We start from the raw sequence: 26,759 nt of genomic DNA, 5'->3' as shown, positions 1-26,759 counted from the left end.
CATTGAGTAGAGTTGTTCAGGCTCCATGAGTATGTAGGCTTTCTGTTTTTTATGTTGTTGAAGTCCAGCTTTAACCCATGCTTGTCTGATAAAATACAAGGAATTATTTAAATCTTCTTGTATATGTTGAGGTTTCCTTTGTGACTAAATATATTGTCAACTTTGGAGAAGGTTCCATGAGGTGCTAAGAAGAAGGTATAATCTTTTATGTTTGGATGAAATATTCTGTACATATCATGTCCATGTGATTTATAAACTCTGTTATCTCTGTTTATTTTCTCTCTGAATGACCTGTCAACTGTTGAGATTGGGGTATTAAAATCTTTCACTATTAATGTATGGATTTGATGTGTGATTTAAGATTTAGTAATGTTTCTTTTATGAATGTGCATGCTCTTGCATTTGGGGCATACATGTTCAGAATTGAGAGGCCATTTTGTTGACCATATTGCATTTTATGAGTACACAGTATCCTTCCCCATCTCTTTTGATTACTTTTGGCTGAAAGTCTATTTTATTAAGTATTAGAATGGCTATTCCTGCTGTTTTCTTCAGTCTGTTTTCTTGGAAGACCTTTTTCCAGCACTTTACTCTGAGGTAATGTCTAACTTTGTTGCTGAGGTGTGTTTCTTCTATGCAACAGAACAATGGATCCTGTTTATGAATCCACTCTGCTAACTTGAGTCTTTTTATTGTGGAAATGAGTCCATTGGTGTTGAGAGATATTAATGACCAATGATTGTTAGTACCTGTTATTTGATAATAGTGTTGATACTGTGGGGGTGGGGGGGGATATTGAGTTTCTTCTTTTGGTTTTGCTTATGTGGAATTATATATTTATTTTGTGTGTTTTCTTGGGTGTAGTTACTCTCTTTATGCTAGAGATTTCCTTCTATCCTCTGTCAGGCTGAATTAGTAGAAAGATATTAAGTTTAGTTTTGTCATGGAATATCTTGTTTTGTCAGTCTATGGTGATTGAAACTTGCTGGGTATAGTAGTCAGGGCTGAGACTTGTGGTTTTTTTAGAAACTATAAAACATCTGCCCAGGACCTCTGGTATTTAAAGTCTCTGTTGAGAAATTTCACATAATTCTAATAAGTCTGTCTTTATAAGTAACTTTGCATTTACCCCTTGTGGCTTTTAATATTCTTTCTTTGTTTTGGACATTTAGTGTTTGATTTTTATGTGGTGGGAGGATTTTCCTTTTTTCAATCCACTCTATTTTGTGTTCTGTATGATTCTTATACACTCACAGAAACATTCATCACTGCCTCCACATTATTTTCATCTATTCCTATGTGATCCACTGTGGTGTGTGGGGAGTTCACAATGTATACCATTTTCTTATATCCATAATGTGAATTCACCTACAGGCTGGCTAATGTCACACTACCAGCATAATATCAACTAACTTGCAGAAGTCCTGGAAACCACCATTGTCTCATGAAAGTTTATATGAACCCACTGAAGCCCATTCCAACTCTTTGCCATCCTTTCCAGACAGCCAAAAACATTGCTTTCTGGTTTACCCTCTATGTGTATGTACAAAATCAAGCAATTATGTGTATATTTCCTTAACTCTTCTTTCTTATACAAAATTGCAGTGTATCAAATATGCTTTCTGCATCTTGGGAAAACAAGTAAATATCAAGGCCAACTACCCTGACCTCTAAAAGACCAGGAAAAAGAAAAATTGACTCCTGGGTGTGTCAATTTTTACAATCCCATGGATAGTTATAAAGTGTATCCAGAATTTGGAACTATGGTTACAATGAAATTCTTGTGTTTTGTAAAGTAATATATCAAAAGATGAGAAGACTCATTGCATTTTGATAAAATACTGGTCCATTACTGAAATATATCTAAAATTTCCCAGAAACATATCTGCATTTACTCATAAAGCAGAAATTGTTTCTACTAAGTCTACTTTCTTAATTGGATTGTTTCTTTTTCTATCATTATAATTCATATATCTTTTCAAATTAAACTAAACAAACTACCTCTCGAGGTAATCAGGTTGGGTTTTAACCCCTCTGTGTCTTCAGCCATTATTCTTTCTTCTACTATCATCCCTTTAAACATAATTATTCTTTTCCATGTATAAAATATAATTTAAATGATTGTTGCCAAATGACATAAAATTAGCTCTATATACTAGATGAATGTAAGTAACAAAAACCTCAAAAGTGCCAATTATAACTTGTATATTTAACAATCAAAGTCATACACACACACACTGTCCTTTATGCATACTCTTGTGCAGCACCTTAGGTACTATCAAGTAGCACACACACACACACACACACACACACACACACACTATCAATCAAGGAGCTCGAGACTAAAATATAATATTTACTTTTGAGTCTCCCTAGTCCCTCAATGCATCTAACTCATTAAAATATAATCTCAATTATATCATAAAATATATATTTAATCTGTCTACTTGTCTCCAAGGAGGAGATCTTAAATATATTGAAAGCAAAGTAGTTGACTATAATAACTTTCCCAAGTTAAATAAAATAATAAAAGCTGCACAGAGTGCAAGCAGATAATTTTCACAACTACTTTGTCTGCAGGCTGCTGCATTATAAATGTTTGCTAGTCTCTTGATTCTCTTTCTATAGCAATATCCTAAAGAGATTTGAGTTTACTTGGATTGCTCCTTGAATGGCCTGAAATGGTTGCTTTGGAACAGATACTCTGACTGCAACATCCCTAGTGAGGATCCCAGGGGCAGCTGCATGTGTGCCCCTATGGCAGTTATGAGAGAATACTGTCATACCATTCTCCACATAGTACATATTTCTACATGGACCAAACTTTACTCCATACATGCACTAGCAAATTACACTTTAGGGTTCAAAATAAATTAAGTATTTCTTATCATTCAAACTGAATGTTCACAACTGCAAATTTGATTAATAGAAAATATTTAATAGGTGTTTCCAATTAAAATATTCATCTGTGTATTTCTGTTAATATTCAATCTTATTTCACAAAACAGTGCTCACAATTTTGCAATTTCTCCTTAATATACCAATTTCTAATTTTCTGAATGTCATTTTGTATTTTATAATCTCCTTAAACATCTTTAGATTTATTATTGGATTCACACCATGCCTGATACACTATGTATATGATAATGTATGTACATCATTACCTCTGTTTCTGAATAGAAAATGAAAGATGAAACATTCACAAGTGCTGACATGGCTTTTATCGTGTCAAATTCACTTTTAATGTTGTACTTTCCAGGTCCTGGTATACCCTAAGTTACAGAAAAAAAGAAATACATTAAGAAAGGATTCTCTTTCTACAACACCTAATTAAAAGACTGGATAATTCTTATAGGTTATTACCAAATTATGTCATTAAGAGAAAAGCAGGGAAGAAAATTTCCTACAAAGAAACAAGGAAAGGAAAGAAAGAAAGAAAGAAAGAAAGAAAGAAAGAAAGAAAGAAAAGAGAAAAGAAAAGATAAAAATGATGTCCTGGTCAAAGTATCATTTGGACCTGAAATCACACTTCCTGAAGCTCTGCTGCCCTCTGCTGATGAAGTGAAAAAAAATATTCCTACCTTTTCTCATGGGTAACTATTAAAAGAAAAAAATAAAAATGTTTTCGACTATTCTTTCATTTCAGCGTATAAATGTAGCCCTTCCTCTTTAAATGTATCTTGTTTAGAGTACAGAGCAGTGGTAACGTTCCTGTTTATCAAGTGTACAAGGTCCAGCACGTAGCCACAGCAGCAAGAAAAACTTCACTGTCTTCTCCAACGTTCAATAATCAGTAGCAAAACAAATAGACTACAGGAAATACTTTATTTTAAACACAAATGCTTGATGTAAAAAACTAAACTTTTACTTGAATACTTTTCAATAAATAAAAATTAATTTTATTAATCATAGGACTGTGTTCCTTATTTATTATTATTATTATTATTATTATTATTATTATTATTATTATTATTATTATTTATTGTGGCATAAGAGAAGATAGATAGATGATAGATAGATAGATAGATAGATAGATAGATAGATAGATAGATGAGCAAACACCTCCCAGATAAGCTTCTAACTTGTGAAGGGAATTTTTAAAAAGCTTAGAGCATGGTGTAGTGGTATACACCTTTAATCCCAGCACTCTGGAAGTAGAGGCTGGTAAAACTCTAAGTTCAGTGCTAGCCTGACCTAAAGAGAGAGTTTCAGGATAGCCAAGCTTAGAAAGTGACAGAAAAAAATGAAAATAGAAAGCTGGTGAAGATATAGTTGAGTGAGGGAGCTATGTCTCAGCCTAACACAGAGCAAAACTAGACAGCTTCCACCACATAATTCTGGCTTTAGCGTTAAGGATGAAAGAAAGGGACTATGGAATCTGCCTCCATGACTCGGGAAAGCTGCTGAGGCCAGGCATGTGCCAGAGGTATCCCTGCATGGAGTGGAATAAAGGGCAGGGTCCCACCCAGCTAAGCTTCCAACTTGTGGAAGGGAATTAAAGTAAAGCTTATAGGCTTCCATTGCCTCTGGCTCTTAGAGTAAGCACTCACTCCACAAACACAGTTCCATAATGATCCCTGAGCCTTGCGAGGAAGGAGAACGATATACATGTACCATTTAGGGCTGAACATTCTGTATTCTCTTCTCTACACCTTACCAGTTGTGTGTCTCCATAGTGTAAAGGAGCATAAACATTGTTTAAAAGTCTAAAGTTCAAAGTCTCTTCTGAGACTCATGGCAATGTCTTAATTTATCCCTTTATCCCTTATAAAATCCAAATAGAAAAGCAGTTCATATACGTCCAACATACAGTGGCACAGAATATACATTACTGTTCCAAAGGGAGGAAAGGAGTGCCATGGGGAAACACTGGACCAAAGCAAGATGGGAAACCAGCACAGCCAACTCCAAATTCTGTGTCTTCATGTCTAATGTCGCCAACTCCTTTCAGCTTTGTTGACAACAACACACTTCTATCTCTTGGGCTGGTTCTACCTCCTGTTAACAGCTTTTCTAAGCAGGCATCCCCTGGCTCTAGGTTCTCCAGCACTTTGGTGTCTCGAAGGCAATCCTTCACAGCTTCACACAATGACCTCTCAGCCACCATGCACTTCCTTCATTACCCACTCCGTTACCCACTCCAACAAGGCCGCAGCAGCTAATAGTGCTACTCACTGTAAGGGATGAGGCCATTTTCATTCAATCTCCCACATGACTCCTGCACTTGTTTGGTTAGAGTCACCCCCAAGATATTTTATTTCTTTCTGGCTAAGACTCATTCTCCTTGTGCGGGTCTGGCCACCGGGAATTTGACCACGCTCCAGTAAGTATGTGGACCAAATGAAATGAACCTGTTGGGGTTTTGGTGGAGGGGTTGGAAGGTAAGCGGTAGAGGGATCACAGAGGAAGGGGGCAGCAGGCATGGAAAGACTTGGAGATGAGAGAGATGGGGATACAGAGATTTCCAAACAATCAATAAAAAATAATAAAATAGTAGTAATAATCAGTGGTCTCAAATAGAATACAAACAAGCAGATTGATTCAATGGCACTGGAGAGGAAAGTCAGGAGCCGAAGTTTGAATGATCCAACAAAATGGATACAATAATTGGCAATACTGATAAAAAAAAAAATCTAAGCAACGGGGGGAAGTTTTCAGCAAGAAAATTGACATTTTTGGAAAAAGTATGAAGAGTAAATTAAAATTTTAATAAACAACAGAAACAAAAAACAACATAGATACTACCAAAGATGCAATCAAGCAAAAGTAAGAATAAACAAGGATGGAAATAAAAGCCAATTAAATACTACAGTCATGTATCAATAAAGGACAAAATGGACCCAGCAAAGCTAGGACTCCTGAATACCATGAAAGAGGGAACCTTAGCCATGCTAGATGACTCCTGCCTGTAACCCCAGAAGATAAGAGAAAGAGGCAGGAGAAGGATCATGAGTCTGATCTGCTATACACAAAGTGAGTTCCAGGCAAGCCATGTAATAAGCCCTATCGCAAAATCATTAATAAATAACTATTACTATTATCATTATCATTATTATTATTACTAGCATTATATTGCCCTGTCTTCTTTATTGGATATTTTATTTACATTTCAGATGCCATTCCCTTTCCCCACTCCCCCCTCCCCTAGAAAACCTCTATCCTATGCCCCCTTATCCTTTTTGCTTTCATACACTTTTTAAAAATGTTAATCAAAGGCTTTATAAGTTTGGTAATGCTCAATCAAAAGTGTATCCCAATACCCAACCTAGATATATCAACTATCTTTGACTGGTGGAGACACATGAACATCTGCCTCCATGTGCCCCCCTCTCTTTCTCTCTCTCTCTCTCTCTCTCTCTCTCTCTCTCTCTCTCTCTCTAGCTATCTCTATCTCTATCTCTATCTCTATCTCCATCTCTTTCTCTCTCTTATCACCTAGCTTCTCCTCTCCTTCTTCTCCTCCTCTCCCGACTCCTTCTCTTCCTCTCAGTACTGCTCCCACCTTAGCTCCTCCTACCTATCACCCTTCCTGTTAAAATAAAACTTTTCTCTCAAAATACAATTAGAGCATAATTATGCCAATTTGTACCAGTGAGGTACAAGATAGTTCTAATACCCAGTCCATCATTTTGTTGACTAAGCAGAACCTCTGTCATCTCTCATAACTAAAACACTTAGTTCTGAACCTGGCTTTTTCCTTGGCTTTAGAATGAATGTCAGCTGAAAACCATCCACTCAAATCTTTTCTCTCAAGGTAAATAGCCAGGATTGGCTATGAGACTATAAGTTTTCAACCCCATCAGAAATGCAGAATGGCTGAGTTAACTAAAATTATGGGAAGCACAAAGCATAGCTTCTAAAACTTAGCCAATTTATAGAGACCACTGAACACCTGGACACTTCCTCTACTACAAAACGTTGGAGCATCTGATCTTCAGCCTTCTGTATTGCCCTGTCTTTAATGCTGCTGTTATTTGTATTCTTTGTCTACAATAAGCCAGAGACTTCACCAGTGTTGTTTGGCTTGAGTAACTGAGCCCTGTTTTCTATTGCTATTGCAATCATGAATACTAATAGATGTTGTTTTAAGGTACTACACTGAGACCATCTGTGTATCTGTTTCATTTCACAGATAAGAAAACAACAATGTAAATAAACTATTTTCAAAGCTCCACAATGTTTAAGTAGTTGGGAGTGATATACTGCAATCAACAACTTCTCTTATCCAGATAGAAATGTTTGTGTGAAACATCCTGGCCAAGAAACATAAGCAAGGGTCAGAGAAATGAGAAGCAGGGCAAGGTTCAGAGAAGGATCAGTTCAATTCTGAATGTTAGTTTCATAGTTCCTATATGATGTCAAAATGGGGATGCCATATATGCATTAATTTCTACAGGGTTGGAGTTCAATGGGGAATCGGTGCTGTAAACACACAGTGAAAGTAATAAGAATAAACAGTAGTAATACCTGAAACCATAAAACTGCATGTGTTTTCCGGCAAAAGTGCCCACATAAAAAAGATACAATGGCTAAAATGCCATTTCCTGTTTATGTGATTCCTGGTATTATGTTTACAGTAGAGGAAAACAGCCCCTTCACTTGAAATGAAATTTGTTTTTGATATATGTCCCAGATATAATTAACACTCGGAGTTCATCCCCATGATGGATTGAACAGAGAACATGTAACTTGGATTTGGATCACAGAGAGCATTTGTCAATTAAATTTGTTTGCATAATTACAATGTAAACTTTGATTCATTACAAAAAAGCATAATGTATATTTTGATTCTCATCTCAAAAAGCAAAGATTCTCTGGGGTTCTTTAACTATTCAGATTTAAACAGAATGAAATCAAATAAAAATGGTAAGGCAAACTCTAAAGCAATTTGAAAAGTATCATTATATTAATCAACAATAGCACTATAATTGCCATTGGGCCTCAAATGGCATATTTCGGCTGTACATCATCCAGGTGAGAATATTAAATTAGAGACAGAAAGTGCTTTGTAGGCTAAATCATATACTCGTTACCCATCCATATGTTTAGTAACCACAATAGAAAACAAAGTAACTCTCTGGTATAAATTTAGGCAAGCAAATCAAAAGAGGAAAAATGAAAATGTAAGTTACTGAGCGTGGCCATATATTACTCCTCTAGAGAAGAAAGTTGTAATATACAGTACCATACAGAAAACAGGATGAAACTCAGTAATACTCATGAAAAGCTATTTAGATTCAATAATACAGTTGCTGAATAACAATTCATGTCAACACTGGTATTCATAGCTCAGCTGATACAAGACTGTATTACAGAAGTCTGAATCCATACTTTCAACCACAAACTTATCTGCCTTTTCACCAAGGAAAAAATAAACAAATAATTTTTAAAGTTTTCTTGCAATAACTACAACCTATTTATAAAGTATCTAGTAACAATCAAGGTTCATAGTGCCTATTTTAGCAAATTGGTTACCATGTAAATGTTTGGAGATTATCAGATATTAATATGCAATGTAATGTAAAGTTCCACATACAGTCACTTAATTTCTTTTGCTTTTAACAAACCTAAATTCCCCTTTCAAAATGAAAATGTTATCATTAATTGAATAATACACAGAGAGTTGAATCATCCAAATAAATAAATATTAAGGATTGTAAATCTTAAATGAATTGAAGGAGCAATATATGGTTAGTTGGTTCTCACAAAATACTCACAAAAGTACCATCCAATGCCTGCTTGGACCAGGCAGGCAAAGACGTGTTGAATGGAAATTGGCTCAAATGCAAAGCATTCTCCCTTGTACCCAGGAGCAACATATAATCAAATCTAACTTATTGTTGTAAGAGTTGGTTTGGGGTGTTTGGTTTGTGTTTTCTTATTTTAAGCAGAAAATCTAGATTTGTGTCTGAAATCTCACAAGCTACAAGTGTTGGTAACTAACCCAATTTTAGCAACTTTAAATATGCCATAAAATACAAGTTTACCTTAAATTCATCCCATAGGCCACTAGGTTCCACATTCTTTTTCTTTAATGTCTTAGTCTATTCCAAATATCCTTCCATGTGGATTCTTTTACACACTTGTAAACATTGTAAAATTGAAATTTAAAGATATTTGAGAAGTGATATGGTGTGTCTATGCTTCACCATAGTGGTTTCCATAGTGAAACTATGATGCTCACCCTAATGGTCAGTGAAATCCGGTACCTTCACAGACACTGAAAGCAGGGAAAGTAGTATCATAATTGTTTAGCTGGATGACCGTGCCATGAAAAGACAATTGATATGCATCCAATGTTACCTGATCCTATAAAGAGCCTGTGCTTGTCTTCATGATTCTTGTTATAATACAGAGCACTTATTCCTATTCACAGACTAGTGAGCATGACAGATAAGAATCTCTCATGCATTATCCCCATATGAAGTATAGAGAAGGAGGAGATGGCAATCATAATAAGGAAGTTATATAAAAGTGAACTTAGCTAGCCCACAGGTAGATGTCATGAACAGGTACATTCACATTTGTAGATCAAGTCAAGTAGTAAAAATACCAAACAAAATAAGAATATTCGCTGATCCTGTGTGGTAGAATATGAATAAGAATTTGTAAGGTCAAGATAATTGGGTAAGTCATGATTTACTAAGCTACTTTAATCACCTATGATTGTTTAAACAAGTGTTTGCTTTGGTATGAGTGTGTCCAGAAAGTCCATGTGGAGGGATGTTAATTCATCAATGTATCTATCTTTATGGGCAGAGGAGCAGGCAATGTTTAGGTCATGAGGAGGAACCTTCAGGAATGGACCTTTAATAGGTTAGCTGTCGTGAGGGTTTGGCCCCCCTTTCTCTCTTCTACTTGTGGCCACTTGTCTTGTACTTTGTTTCTATGAACTAAAAAGGTACAAGGCCTTTACTAGATGTGGCTTCCTAGTCTTGAGCTTACTAATATCTAGAAGTATACACCAAAATAAATCTCCCTTCTTTAGAAATTATCTGGTCCTAAGAATTCTTTTATAGCAAAAGATAATAGAAGGAGATGGAATTTGAAACTTAGAATGAAAGCAAGAGCCCTTGCTTATAGCTTCAATAATAGTATTTCTTTGCATCTTATACCTGCAGCCTCCTAGATAAGTAGTCAGTACCCGTTGACATCACCAGTTTGGGGAAGTTTTCAGGGTTACTCTTAAGGTTCTTGAAAATTAAAATCAGGTGTACATTTTGAGAATCAGTAACAAAGTAGTTATATTTCAATATGAAGAATAATAGTGTTTGCAGTCTTTCACTGTGTAACTATAGGCACCTCAAATGATGGATAGCATAATTTAAGTTGTATTCGAAATTGCTTCCTTGTGCTAGCTCCTATGTGAAATTTGATAATTTAAATTCATAACCATAGATCTCTGTAAATTACACCAAAAGTTTAGTGGCTGTCAAGTATATCTATTCATATTAAGCACAAATGGCCCAGAAATTATGGAGAGATGGCTCAATGAAGACTACTGTCAGCTCTCCAGTAGATAATAAATTGTAATATTTTATGGCAAAATTTGGAAGGTTGGAAGTTTCTACTGGGAAGACAACAGTTGACTGCATGTCTATTCCACTATTAAGTAGTCCTAGAAATTATTTCTTCATGCTCTGCTACAACATATGGAGGTGGTTTACATAATACCTAAATAACACATCATCAGTTTCTTTCTCCAAAGATGGGAAGAGACCTTGAGCTGGAAAAACACTCAAATCTCAGATGCAAGTTACTTCTACTTACATTTGATTGTTTTCAAATCATCAGAAAGAGTTTTAGCATTAAAGAGCATATTGTGGTCTGGTGGTGATGAATCCAAACCGCAGAGAATACAAAATATTCCATATAAAAAGGCAATATGAAATCATGACAGTCTATAGTAATATTAGATTCATATTTCATTTTTTGGTATTTTGTGATAAGATTTCACTATGTATCCATGGCTGGCTTGGAGCCTACTACATAGACCAGGCTAGCCTTGAACTCAGAGATCCACCTGCCTTGGAACCCCCAGTAATGGGATTAGAGATGTGTGCCACTGCACCCAACCATATATTTCAGTTTAATAACTCATATAACCACCTGTCGCCTCATCAACATGTTTTTAGTACAATGGAAAATTATTATATCAATTGCACATTTCTTCATTAGCCACACTTTATAAGTGTTAGTCATGTCCATACTTTGACTTTATTTGAAACCCAAGATAAAATCATAAGGAATAAAGGTTTGAATGAGGCTATTATTTCTTTTGAGAATGTAACACTTGAATTCAATCTACTGTCATCACACTCATTGTGCATTATCTTCTCCTACCCTCCCCCACTCCTGCTGACCTTTTTTTCCAACTACTCTCTATCCTAAGCTCATGTCTTTGTGTGTGTGTGAATGTGTGTATATGTGTATATGTGTGTGCACACACATGCATGCCAACAAGTGGCCACAGCTGCTGTGAGTTCATATATTGTGATTGACTAGATTCACTAAAGTCTATATTACAGTAAGTCTGTATTATAATCAACACATTTAAACCTTTATACACTTAACGCATAATGTGATGTTTTGATAAATATATATATCATGAAATGATTAAAACTATGAAACTAAGGAGCACCATACCACATACTATAATTTTTATGTATAGGTAAAAATATTTAAGCTACACTCTTAACAACTTTAATGTATTCTTTGGTATTATTAACCACTGGTTGACTATAAGAAAGATCTCTTAGATATATTGCTCCTGACAAACTAAAATATATGTCCTTTCACTGACGTCTAGATCCAGCCACAAAAGGTGACCATCATTCTACTGTTTCTATGTGACAAAGCCTGCAAATCCACTATGAGTGAGACTTATTGCACTTATCAACATTTTCCAGATTCTTCCATGTTGTTCCACACAATAGCAATATGTCTATATTTATCCTTCAATGAGCGTTTAGTCTACCTATATATTATAGATATTGTGACTAACATTGCCGTGAACAGGGGAATGCAAACATATCTCTAATGTGTTCTTTATTTTATTTTTAAAAATTCACAGAATTGAGATTTTGGATCATTTGGTAGAAATGTCTTAAGCTTTGTGAGTAATTTTACTATAACAACTGTATTAGCATTAGCCTATTAACAGTACTGGAAAGACATCTCAGCAACACCACCTATTCTTTGAAAACGTTTTGATAATACCAGCTTTAATGGCAGTGAGGTGGTATCTCACTGTGGTTTTAATTTGCATATCCTTGGTGATCATGCCATCTACAAACAATTCATCTCCCTTCTGAGTCAGGGCAGTTTTATTTTTATTGCTTAGTAGCTACAGCTAACCCTTTTAGTGACTGTATTGAGTAATACTATATTGAGTTGAAACCCTTCCCTTGTTCCTCATTTTAGCGGGAAAAATGTCAGCATTTTCCACTATTAACTTTATTATTACCAATGAACCTTCAATATATGGTCTTTATTGCTTTGTAGATTCCTTCCATACTTGTTAAGATTATTTAATAATAAATAAATATTGAATTTTGTAAAATTGTGGTTTCTTCATTTTGAGGTGATTTTTAATCTTGCATTTTGATCACATAGATCACAATTTCTCAAAATATGGCACATAAGGCTATAGCTTATGAGATGCAGCTGAATTCAGCACAAAAGTATTTTCTTGAGAATTTTTGCATCTATGTCCACCAGAAGCATTGATCTGAAATATTCTTTCCTCTTCAGGAAGGCAATGATGGTCTTATAGAGTAAATTGGAAACGATTCCTTTCCTTCTAAATTTTTCTATAAGAGCTTTAAAATGGCAGGCACTTTAATTCTTTAAAGGTTTTTTAAATGTTCAATAAACCTCATCTATAAAATCACCAGGTTCCTGATTTTTTATTCTGTAATTTAAGATTTATTACTTCTAATTCTGTGCACATGTCTCCAATCATGTACATGGAGGTTCCTCCCAGAAGCCATAGGTATCAGATCCCCTGAAGCTGGATTTATGGGCAATTGTGAGCTGTCAGACTGATGTGGGTTCTAGAAACTAAACTTGGGTCCGCTGCAAGAGCAATGCATGATCTTAATCACTGAGTAATTGCTCCTATGTGCACTTAACTGCTAAACCATCTCCCCAGCTCCATTTTTGAGGGTTATTTTTTCATTGCTGATCCATATGTCTTAAGCATTATGGAATGTCCAATTTTTTATTCCTTCACAATCCAACTTGAAAGATTATCTCAGAAGTTACACATTTTTTATCAGTTATCCAACTAATTGGTGCATTATGTGTAGACATTGTAAATGTGTGAAGTGTGTCCCTCACAACATCCTGTGTATGAAGATGCAGTCTCCCGCTGATGTTGATCTTCGGGAGGTGCCCCTGGGGGTGTGCCTACCTAGGAGTAATGGGGGAGCTACAAGAACTTTTCACCTGACACTCATCTTCTCAGAAGAGTTCATGTGCTCTATTATCTTCCAGATACATGCTAGTCAAGTGAATGGCATAGACAACACAGCAGAAAATGCCAGACTTTGGGTGTGCAGTTAAACCATTTCCAGGAAGAAACAGGAGCTAGATATGTGTGCCTGTTTGTTTCATACCGGACAGTGAGGTGAACAACTAGATGTGATCACATACTATTTAAACAAACCTCTTTGTAATACTTACTTCTGAGAGATTCACAAAAATTGTATAGCATTCACAGATCTTATCTTCTTTGCGATCTAGACCTCACTACTTAAATGTTCATGTGGACATACTACTCTCTCCAGGCATTTGAGCTCCTCCCCCCAAAATGAACTAGGTGAGGAGAGAAGGAATGAGAAGTACCATACACCATTTATGATATCAAAAAGTCATGTTACCTGCTCCAACATCTCCTAAACACAGGCTAGTTAGAAGTATGCCTCCTAAATGCCAGCCAGTTAGAAGCACATCTCCTAAATGCCAGCCAGTTAGAAGCACAGCCCTTAAGCAGCAGCTTTGGAAAAGGGATCAAATGAAGCCCTTCTAGGGAGAACTAGGTGCAGTTTCTGCCTGGTGCTTTTATGCAGCTCAGGGGATCCTGCAGGACGTACTTGTTCTCCTGTTTAAACCCACTTATTTGTTCTGTGTGACCCTCAACAAGGCAGAATGCAGAACCTGGTCTGCTCTCAGAGATTCATGGATTAGAATTCAGATTCTTAGGAGATGGCTGTAAAACCTGGTACACTGGGATGCAGACAAATTTCTTCCAAGAAGATGCTAAAAGCATGGTTTTAATACTGAAGTCAAATGAAGAAAGAAGAAACTTCTCATCATTTAAAAAACTCACAGGCTGCCTTCTGTATTTTAACCATGCAGATGTTGGTTACATTGCTCTAAACTTTTCTGCATCACAATCTTTTTAAACTTTCCTCTGAGATTGTAAAAAGTAAAATGACATCCAAGACAAGCCTGAGCTCAGTGCTAAAGAGATATGTGATCCAAAAATGCATCTGATAAATAAATCACAGTGAGAAAGAAGCTCATAGAGATCGTGCAATCCTTGCAATGGTAGTTCTTAATTCAATGTTGAATCAGTCACTGGAAGAACTCTACAACTACACAAAAGAGTCCATCTACCAACGCTGCTGACCCAGAAGCCAGGACAAACAGACATTTTAAAAGAAAAGTAGGATTCTAATGCACAACCCATGTAAAAAACAACTGCACTGGCAGGTGCAAACAGGCCAGCGGGCACCTCTATGGTGACCAAGGGTGATAGAGATGTGGAAACAATGCAAGAACAGAGGGGTGCTTGCACTGTGGAGAGGGGCAGAACTGGAGATGTAATGCCAGTGACAGGTGTGAGAGGGCGCTGGGGTCAAAGGTGGAACAAGTCAGGCCAATGCCCAGTGTTGTCAGTGGGGTTGAGTGTAGCATCCTGGAGCTTATATAGATGCCAACACCAACCCTGCCCCACTTCCCCACTCCCACCCCTGTAGATGCCCTGACTCTGGGCAAGATGGTCAGGGCCATGTTTGGGTCACTGGCCCTGATGCAGCCAGTTGCAAGGTAGATGTCCATGTAATGTGGGTTACTACCTATCACCATGAGGATGTTTGTGATCTGTGTGTCAGCCTGAGGCCATGTTGATGTCCATGAGATGTGCCTTCACTGCCACCTGAGGCCATGGTAATATCTTAGCCTGTCCTGCTGCCCAGGGTGATGTATTGGTCCATGGTCCTACATTAGCCAGTGTCTATGCTATTAACCACTAAAGACCATGCAAATATCTATGTTCTATGCTGCAACCTGAAGCCATCTCAATGGCTGTAGGCTGTAGGCTGTGCTGCCACGAGGGGCCACGTTGAAGTCTAAAGGCCTTGTCTGGATCTATGTTCCTACTGCAGCCAGAGGCCATGTTCATGGTCTGTACTGTTGTCAGAGGCTATGTCTGAACCCAGGTTCCAGCTGACTATGGACAGCAAAGAAGCTCCTCTAGCAGTGATATCAGTGACTGTAGATGCACAACTGAGAAAGAGGAACATGAAAGAATTCTGTGCTAACTCCTAGCCCTAACCAACACCCCCTCAAAATACAAAGGAAGCCATCAGAGAACTCTAAAATTGTGATAAGGATGCTGATGTGATAAGCCACAATTGATGGCCTCTGTCAGAGGTACAGGTGGAGTAGGACTCAATTTTCCTTAAGGGAGTGAGCCACTGAGAAGTCAATCATTTTTCACTAAGTATATGGACAACACAAATTGGACTTTTTTATTAATTGGCTGGGAGTCCAGTGGACAAGGAAAGGGGTAGAAAGACATTGAGAGACTGGGAAGCAAATGTGATATAAAAAGTGAAAAAAAAAAAAAAACACTGCACTGGACAAAGTAAAAAGACTGTCTGGTCAATGTTCTATTGCATTTGGAGAGTGGGGCTATTTGAAAAGATTAGGAAGTGTCAGCCTGTGTGCTGCCATGCTTCTTAACATGCTAATAATACTCTAATTATAGACTAAACCTCTGAATTATAAGCAAGCCCCAATCAAGCATTTTCTTTTATAAGAGTTGCCATGAATATGGTGTCTCTTCACAGCAATAGAGCACTGACTCAGACTGAAGTTGGTACCAGGAAGCTGGGAATTTCTGTGACAGGCCTGACCATGTGGCTTATCAGCAGAATGTTGACTTTGGGATTTTATATTTGGAAAACAGTTGAATACTTTAAGCAGGGTATAATGGGCAATACCAGTAGAAACATAGAAGACAGTGGTACGGAAAGCAATGTAGATTATGAGAACCCAGCTCAAGAAGTTTCAGAGAATATTAAGTGGCCTAGAGACCATTCTTGTGAGATTTTACCAAAGAATATGGCTGCTTTTTGCCTTTTTCCTAAAAATCTGCCTGGGGCTGAATTGAAGACTAAGATTAATGGCATTGGCAGAGGAAATTTCAAGACAGCACAGTATTAACTCTGTCGTTTGGTTATTAGTATGCAGATCTATAATTAAAAGGAACAAGCTAGGCTGAAGAAACAAAATGCAAACTGTACAATTGTGAGGGAAAAGGAGAACCAGGAAGTATAATGGAGCTAAGTCTTGTGCTCAAAGATATAAGTTTAAAGAACAGCCTGACGCTAAATAAAATAGAGGGACTGGTGATCCCAGAACACGCCCCACCCAGTTAAGCTTCCAACTTGTGAAAAGATATTAAATAAAAGCTGAAGCAATGACGGAGAACATCAAAAACAGAAAGATGATGACAATATATTTGAACAGCCCCAGTAATCTGCAGACCCTGGCAGCTTAGGGCACATGGTTCTGGCTTTAGGTTAAAGGATATAAGAAAGGTGTTGTAAAATCTCCCTCTAGGCTAAGAAGAAGCCTTTGATTCCTTGCATGTATCAGGAGTGCCCCTACATGGAACCCTAGGGAGGTTATTGTGTGAGGTTGTGAAGGTGAAGCCTGGATTGCACTGGAGACACCAAAGTGTTGGAGATGCCAGAGCCATGGGATACCTGCTGAGGAAAGCTACTAGCATAACGTATAATCAGTCCAAGAGGAAGAAGTGTGCTGCAGTCAATAAAACTGAAAGGAGTTGAAGATCTTAAGACTTCTTTGACATCAGACATGGAGATGCAGGTGGTTTTTGGCCCAGTATTTCTACACTATGGTCCGTTTTCTCCCTCTGGAATGTTGTGCTGTTGTATGTTGGAAATATTCAATCTGCTTTTTCATTTTGATTTTATAGGGGATTACAATTAAAAGATTGCCATGAGTCTCAGAGGAGATTTTGAACTTTGGGCTTTTAAACAGCCCTTTTGGAGGAAGTGTGTCTCAGGGAAGTGGGCTTTGAAAAACAAATACTATTAAAGAATGCTATGCAAAAATGTATTGTTTTGAAAAGCAGTAACAAATGAAAAGAATCAAGTATTTAGATTGCCTTATCTATATGAACCATTGCACAATTCCTACAGTAACCAAATGGTAACATATCTTTCAACTAACAGAAAGTATAAAATCATACAACATAACCATTTCAGACCTCATAAATAACTAGATCAAGATTGCAACCACGAACGACCACCACCAACACTAAAAGTGAGAGCCAACACCATGTGACTTCTAAAGTCAGCAGACAGTACTTTTGTACAATAAATAGCCATGCTGGAAGGATTGAACATTAATTTGAATATGTCACTAAGCCTAGCAACCTATAGAACATGCAAAAACAAAAGAATATATTCTATCAATGAGGAGGATTCATCAAAGCCTAATAATGGGAAATTCAATAAAAGAACAGAGGCTGGAGAGGTGGCTCAGTGGTTAAATATACTTGCTCCTTTTCCAGAGGATCCTAGTTCAAAGGACCCATGTCAGGCAGCTTACAATAGCCTGTAACTACAAGTCACAATAACCTGTGTCTTTCCAATAAATATAAGATAGAAAAAGATGTATAGGAAGCTTTATAATAAAATAAATGTATCAAACAATTATATGGTTCTGATTTTAATTCTGGTTAAAACATCTTTTTAATTGAAGAAATTTTAAAACATTGAGGAAATGCTACAAGATCTAAGTAAGGAGCAAAAACAAGGATTCTCTAAATAGGGCTCAAGTAGCTCAGGAAATAACAAGAATTGACAAATGGGATTCTATTACATTAAGCAACTTCTTTACAGCAAAGGACAGTTCACTAAGTGAGGGTAGAGCCAGTACACTGGAGGAAAGCTTTGTCAGATCGCTGTCTCATACCTGACAGGGAATTAATAGACAAAGTAAAGAACTCAAAAAAGTAAACAACAAGATCAAACAATCCAGTTGATAGATGGGTAAATGAACTAAACAGATAGCTACCAAGAGTAAAATGCAAATGGCCAATAAATACATGAAAAAAAGGTCCAATATCTTTATCAGGGAAATGCACATGCAACTACATTGAGATTCAATCTTACTCCAGTAAGAATGACTATCAAGGGAACAGATGCAGAGTCCCACAGCCAAACAGTACACGGAGATGGGTGAGTCCTGCAGAGGAGGGAGAGAAAGGACCAGAGGAACCAGATGGGTCAAGGACACCATGAGAGCACAGCCCACAGAACCAAGAGGACTCACGGGGGTTCACAGAGGTCAGGGAGTTAGTTTGTAAGGGTCTTCTACATGTTATGACTAAATAAGTTGTATTCTTGTGAGATTCCCAACAATGGAGCAGAGTCTGTCTCTGACTCTTGCCTACTTATGAGACCTTTTTTTATGCTTCTGGGTTGCCTTGTGCAACCTTGAGATGTAGGTCTGTAGCTCACATGTGGACATGGGTCCTGTTGAGCTGAGTTGTGAATTCCATTTGTCTGCCACCCCAGGCAGCTGGAACCGTGGCTCAGGGAGCAGAAGTGCGGGAATTTGACTGAGTTTACTCCACGCAGTGCGCTGGTGGGCAGATGCTGGGCTATGAGAAGCCGTGTGGCTCTGCCCAGGTGTGGAGAAGTCTCAGCCTGAAGTCTTGTGGGAGCAGAACTCCTGGGTTGGGGGTCTCCAGGCCAAAGCGGCTGACCAGGAGACCAGTGGTCTCTGTTGGTGACTCGCTTGGCTGGGTCAAGGCTGGCTCAGCTAGCTTGCTTGAGTTGGCAGGCCTCCATGGCGGAACGCAGAGAGGTCCTCCATGGGAGATTAGACAGCAGCTCAGTAGTCAAAGGCCCTCTCTACGGTTCTCCATGGCAGGTCCCAAAGACATGAGGAAGTCCATGGTTCCAAAATGTTTATTGTCATGGTGGAAAGTGGATGTAGCTGTACCCTGTATCCTCAGGGTGGGCCTGAGGTTAAATAGTGTTTGTAAGGAGAAGGGTCTGGGAAGGAATGTTTAATTGGCTATGCCCTCTGGCCTTTAGGTATCTCATTAATATGGAGATCTCTTGAGGCTCTGTGGCCTATAGTCACGCCCTCTACCTGTGGAGAGGCTGGTAGGGGTATTGCCTGACATGATTGAAAGGTGCTGATCAATGGAGGTCTTTGGCGAGTGTCAGGAGCCTGGAGTCTGGGAGTGTGGTGAAATGCATGCTGTCCCTTGCAAGGATACCTGTTGGGTCTCCGGCCATCTCTAGCCAGTGCTCAACCAGAAACCATGCTATCCTTTCACAGTCTTCTGCCCCACAATGAGATGGTATGTGTTTGGTCTTATTGTAGCTGGCTATGCCATGCTTGGTTAATTCCCTAGGAGGCCTGTTCTTCTCTGAGGGGAGGGAGCATTGGGGGTGTAGAGAGGTAGTGGGGAGACTGCAAAGGGAGGGAGGGGTAACTGCAATCAATGTATAATATATGACAGAAGAAGAATAAAATTAAAAAAAAAAAAAAGAATGGCTACCAAGAAAACAAAAACAGAAAATACTAGAATTCCATATGATTCAGCTATCTCACTCTTTGGTACATATTTAAAGAATTCAAATTCAGCATAAAACAGAGATACTATGGCATCCATGTTTATTAGGGGTACTACAGTAGCCAACATTAAAATCATCCTACATGCCCACCGAAAGGTGACTGGATAAAGAAAGTGTGGTACCTTTCTTCTTTACAGGGAAAAAGCATTAAAAAAAAAAAAAACACACATTCTGTTGATACAAAAAAAATAATAATAATGTTAATGGAGATCATCACATTAAGAAAAGAAGCCAGGTGCAGAAAGACAAATATACTCTTCTCTTGTATACAGAATCCAGGTTTTTGCAAAACACATAAAATTATAGTTTGGACTATCTAGAAATAAAATGCATGGGCTATTGAATAGAAGAGAGGAATAGGATACAGGAATATTATCAGAGTATATTATATGATTGTAATTCCACAATAAAACCCATTCTTGGCCAGATGGTGGTGCCACATACCTTTAATCCCAACACTCCAAAGGCAGAGGCAGGAGGAGCTCTGTGAATTTGAGGCCAGGCTGATCTACAAAGCAAGTTCAGGATAGGCAGGGCTACGTAGAGAAACTATGTGGCTTCCACCAAGATAATACAAGTGTAACTTGGGCATGTTAGAGATTATCTTGCACAGGCAGAAAAGATAAGAAAACTTAACTATCGAGCCATGTCTCCAATTCAAGGAATATTCTTATGACTACAAACTCCTTACTGTGAGTAAATTTGATGATATATACATCCATGCCTCAATCTGAATATTTGTAGTATAGTAAGGCAGTGTGCTACAGTTTGTGGCATACAGTCACACAAATGTACATATATACACACAAATAAAAGTGATTATTTTAAAAATAATAACCTGTGTTTTCTCAATAAATATAATATAGAAAAAGATGTAGAGGAAAATGTACAATAAAAGATACATATAAACCAATTGCAATGTATACTTCTGGTTTTAATTCTGGTTGAAACAAATTTTGTGAGCAAATGAGCAGAATTTAATGGAACATTAATTTTACTTCATTATATTTAATAAATTATGTTGTGACTTGAAGGGACCTCAAGCATCTGATGCCTCATTGTCTTTGGCTTTTCAAAAATGATATAAATTTTAATATTTATCAGAAGTTTGGTTCATATACAAATATGTATAATATATATTATATATATATATATATATTATACTTAAGTATATAATCTAACCTAAATGTGCAAATTGCTTTAGTGGCCAAGAATCTTCCAAAATTACATGTTTGATGGAAAGTTTTTAAGCGAGTCATATTCTCAGGAAAGGCAACCCCAGTAGGAAATAAAGTATGAATTAATGCAGAAGTTATTTGTCAAAATCTAGAGAGACATGCACTTTAATATTTATTCCATTTGGAAAAAGAGATCATGTCACATTCCCTTATCCATATCTAACAAGAAAAAATATATCTTCATCTGTAGGCACATGGATAAAAGCCAGCAGAAATGGCCTTTCTACCAGAATAACTATTAATGTTGCTATTCATGAATCTAGAAGATGCAATATCCATAAATCATTCTCACTATTAAGGGTATTGCATGCACTCAAATTACCTAATTTATTCTCTTCACCTGTAGGTATACAAGTGACCACTTTATTTATTCACAACTTTATTATTTCTGACAATCAATATCAGTTACAGTTCTTTTTATTAACCATACAATGTGTATTCATAAATGTGAAGAAATCCAATTCCCTTTTAAGAGGTTAGCATTTATGGATGCCAGAAGACTCGGCATTCAAATGTGCCCTCATCAATCGTAAAAGCACATTGAGGAAATGTTTTCTTCTCACCTATTTCTGTAGGAATCTAAGCAATCCATCTGGTTTGTTAAGAGTCAATCATTCTCCTCAGATGAAAGCAATTATGTAATGAGAAACTGAGACTATGTGTTTGATTATTAGAAAGAAACAAGTGAATATTTTTCAGGAAGCAATTCTGGGTCTGAATTTTCAAAGTCTGAAACTCTATAAATAAAAGCTATAAAAAATACTTGATCCTGACCCAGGACAGTAGAGCTAGGTAGGTACTATAAGTACCACACCTCAGTTTGAAAGACACCTTTAGTTCAATGAGCCAATAAAAGATATTTGGTCATTTAAATAGTAAGTACAAGAGTTTATTTTTCTAATAATATTCTCTATTATTACATATCAAGATTACATTGCCTTGGCTAAGTTTTTGGAACAGAAAAAAATGGTAGCATCAAAATGTAAAATATGTGTAGCATTTCATTTTTATACCTTTAAAATAGCCACACTTGGGTTATTCCATTGGTTTTATGAAAATATTAACTATAAAGTTTAAAGGTACAAGAAAGCAAGCTAACACACTGAGAAAGATTCTCAGCAATAATCACTTCTTTGTCTAGATGTTCAAGTCTTGTTAATAGTATGCTCCACTGATAGTTATAAACACAAGGCTTTGGGGTTTTAAATTCACAGATTTTTTCTATCATCCAGAATTCCATCAACCATTTATCATTGAATTAACAAGGCAAAGCAACTTTCTGTTTTCATTTATTTCACAAAAGTTATGCCACTTGGGGTGGTAATGATCTGTACACCATAGACTACTTAAGAAAAACTCCAATGTGAAGCTTGGAAAACTACCAAGGAATAAAAGCAAATCACAGCAATGCCAGTATGGAAATATATCCCAAAAAGTGCAATAGTGGCACTTCTATCTTAAAGTAACCAACCATATCTAATTGGAGTTAAGGCCCACTCCACTTAAGGAAGAAATCATACACGCTACTATACAAGCCTAGCAAACTAGCCATGAGTAAGGTCATAGATATTAGATAGAACTAACTATAGCCACCTTCTTAAACTAGTATAATTCCTAACTGTATTCTAAATACCTACCCTTATATCCACAGGTAGCTTTCACCCCTCATCAAATAAGCTTCAGACCATTACAAAATACTACAAATGGTCAAAATGTATTTCTACAACGGATCTTAGGCTACTCACACCAATTAACACATCTACAACACAACACCTACACCTTAGGGGATGTTGGGGAACATCAAAGGAAAGAGTGGAAAGAAAAATTGTAAGAGCCAGAGGACTCAGGATGTCTCCTGTGAGATTGTTACAGGAACTCTAAACCCAGGAAACCTCAACAATATGGCTGCCTAAACAAGATTTGAACAATGACAATACAAATAGCTATGCTGAGATAGAAGGAAGAAATCTCATGTGGCCATATTCCTCGATGAAGTGCTATGGACAATTAAAGTCTTCTTAGAAAAGGAGAGTAACTCTTCCAGAGATGAGCCTCCTCTTACTTGGTTATCCAATACCAAGTATTTCAGCCCTGAAAATAAATACATATAAGCAACAATAAACATACTCAGCAGTTTATAATTACATATTTCTGTGTGTGTATATGTATAACAATAATAATTTTTAAAGAGGCCATAAATTTGAGAAGGGTGCATTGGGAGAGATTGGGCAGAAAAAGGGAGGGGAAAAGTGTGTGTGTGTGTGTGTGTGTGTTGTTGTTGTTGTTGTTGCTTTGTTTTGTTGTTTTTCAAGATAGAGTTTCCCAGTGTAACCTTCAATGAACTTACAAATGTGGACTTACAGATCTGCCTGCCTCTGTCTCTAAAGTACTGGAATTAAAGGTGTATGCCATCCATACACAGCTTTATGTCTTAATTTTTAAATTCCAAATAAAAAATTAGTAATATAATAGTTTCTATAATATGGCTTGAAAATATATTACAAAACAACATAGAATTATGGGCTGGAAAAATAGCTCAGTTAGTAACCTTGCTTCATATAAGCATGGGAACCTAAATTTGATTCCCAGAACCCACATAAAAATACAGTATGGTTGAAAACACTCCTAATCCCAGCCAATGGAGGCATAAACAGGTAGATCTCTCAAGATTGTTGGCCAGCTAGTTTGGCCAAATCAGTGAGACCCAGTCGCATTAAAAGACCCTATCTCATGCTGGTACAATAATGGCACACAAGTTGTATGAGTAACTGTCTGCTTGGATTTAAAACCTACTCCAGGAAATGGAACTTATCCCTGACACTGCTCAGGCAGCCAGGAACCTAAAACTTGATAAACTATGGACCCAGGGAAAAACCAGGTACTACTATTCTGCTAAAGAAACACCCCTAGTGATATTCTGCTGTACTCATAGATCAATATGTTGCTTAGACATCATCAGAGAAGGTTCCTCTTGCCACAGTCAACAGAGACACACAGCTAGACAATGTGTGACTCTAGATGCCCAGGTAGAGAACTGAGAGAACACTCAGTCAGTCCTAAATGGAACGTTTCCATGAAACCCTTCCCTCAGGTCTCAAGGAATCTGCAGAAGAGGAATTGGAAAGATTATAAAAGCCAGAGTGGATAGAGGATGCCAAGAAAATAGGACCTTCTCAATACAGCAGGACTGATACAAATATGAACTCTCAGAGACTATAGCGGCAAATACAGAGCTTCACAGGTCTGTACCAGATGGGGTCCCAGTGCTACAAGGAGAAGTGGATACAAACTCTGTCCCTATCCCAGAAGCCATCTCCAATTGATAAGTACTTGCAAATGATGAATTAGTTTTCTCCAATGAACTACTAACAGGGTATACAAAACAAACTCAAAAGACAGGCCCTGTGCCAAATAGATGGTCAACAAAATGAACTCAATAATATTTTTGGAAGGTTTTGATGCCTTATACTGCTTTATCTGGGAGTTTGGTGATGTTGTTTGGTTGGTTGGTTGGTTGGCTGGCTGGCTGGCTGGCTGGCTGGTTGGTTGGTTTGCCTTGCGGATCTTTTGCTTATATATTATGGTTAGTGATTTTGTGTTTTTATGTATGTGTCTATAGGTCTGTATCTGCTTCTTATGCTTTTTTTTGCTCTTATTTTTCTGTTTATTTTGTCTTGTTCTGATTTGTTTGTTTTCTAATTCATAAAAGAAAGAAAAAAGGTTTGTTTTGGGGGATGTGGGGATGATATGAAGGGAGTTAGAGAATGAGAAATTATAAAAAGAATATAAGCCTGATCTACAGAGTGTGTTCCAGGACAGCCAGAGCTATACAGAGAAACCCTGTCTCAAAAAAATAAAATAAAATAAAAAGAATATATAAGGTGTGTAGAGGAATTTTAATCCAGCAACATAGCTGCTCTGGCAAGGTATCACATCCAAAGACCTTCTATGTCTGTGTGATTCAGCTGGATTAACACTCCTTTAATCCCTCTGGCTGGGATACAGACACACCCTCAGTACACACCTTGAATTCTAAACAATGCAGGTAAGGTTAGTTTGTTGGAGGAAGCACCCATGTTTGAAAGTGATATCTAATTGAGGGTCAGGCAAAGTGATAAATCAGAGAAAAAAATTGACAGAATGAATCAGAGATAGGATATGCCCAGTTCTCACCAGAACAGCAGAGGAAAAAGGTAACATGGAATTAACCTAGCAATGAATGACCAAATAATAAAAATAAATACAATGGACTATTACTTAGCCACAAAAAATGAAATCCTGTTATTTGCAATACTATATATGAACCAGAGGATTATGTAAAGCGAAATGACAAGCAGAAACACTGTGTGGCCTGACTCAGCTGTAAAGAAAGTTGATACAAAAAGATTTCATTACCAGAGGTATTTGAGGAGTGAGGGTCAAGAAAATGTTGGTCAAGGATACATGTTCCAGTTGTATATGTGTTCACGAACTCTTTGACAAAACATGGCGATGACAGTAAATAATGACATGTTACAGTCCTATAAAATACTGAGTATATATTGCTGTCAATACCAAAATGGTAACTATAAATTAGTATCGCATTTGTTAATTATCCAGAGTCAACCATTCTACAACATATGTACACTTTAAGACATGATTTCAGGTGCCAGTTTACATGTTCATTTAAATGCATAAATAATAAACTAGAAAAAAAGAAGAGGTTTATAAAGTGATAAATATGAAATTCTCTAGAGATGTGGAATGTTGAGACTGGACTGTAATTGTTGACATTTAAAGCCATTAAGGATATTTCAAAGTTTGCTTTCCCTACAACTGCCTTTTCAAACTACCCCATCTTCAGGTTCCCTGCTGACAGTACAATATTAGAGGGCATGTGATATATGACTTGCAAATGCCAGAAAAATCTGTAAAGGTCGCCATACTTCTAAAAGATGCAGTGAGAAGAGCCATGCTCATTCTGTTAGAACTTCACTGTGTATTTAACTTCTAAACTAAAACATAGCCAGCAAATGCTGGATCTGGATATATATCAAACACATAGCTTTATAATATAGCGGACCCTGCTATAACGTGTACAGAAAAAACTCTGGCGTCAGAATTGAAACCGCAACCTACCACTATGATGCTTTCTCACTTCAAAACCCGTAATTACTATTTTCAATGTTTGTTTCAGTGACCCCTGGAAGCCCCTGATACTCTTTCAGGGGACCTTCAAGATAAAACTTAGTTTCATAATAACATTTGATTGTTTTTTCACCTATTTTCTCATCCTCTTAACTATTCTACAGTATTGTCATTTTTCAGTTTCAACTTATAAGACCATGTACAAAAATTAATTAAAGTTATTTGAAGTCATCAACAGTAAAAACCATGTAAAGTGTTTCAAGAAAGAGTTTGAGAATTGTTGCCCCACAAGCTAAAAGGCATGTTAACAGAGAAAAGTATAAATAAATGTTACTATGTATATTAGAAATATTTTGTAAATGTAACACATATAAAATTACCAAGTTAATTATCAAATTTAATTGATAGACCCTACAGGTCCAAGAATACCCATAAAATATAATGCAAGTAAAGGCAAAAGGCCAAGTTCACCAACATG

The 26,759-nt window shown here is 37.0% G+C and overlaps 1 protein-coding gene across 1 annotated transcript in view; it reads right to left on the bottom strand.

Moving 5' to 3' along the window:
* Positions 1–26,759, bottom strand: part of Stpg2 (sperm tail PG-rich repeat containing 2) — a 406,599-nt gene that overhangs the window by 336,282 nt on the left and 43,558 nt on the right. The window contains exon 7 of the mRNA XM_076933306.1: positions 3,165–3,272. Within this exon, the coding sequence (XP_076789421.1) occupies positions 3,165–3,272 (108 nt within the window). The remainder of the gene's footprint in view (positions 1–3,164; positions 3,273–26,759) is intronic.

This window comes from Arvicanthis niloticus, chromosome 4, assembly GCF_011762505.2.
Source record: "Arvicanthis niloticus isolate mArvNil1 chromosome 4, mArvNil1.pat.X, whole genome shotgun sequence".
NCBI lineage: Eukaryota > Metazoa > Chordata > Mammalia > Rodentia > Muridae > Arvicanthis > Arvicanthis niloticus.
This window is presented reverse-complemented; position numbering and strand designations above follow the sequence as displayed.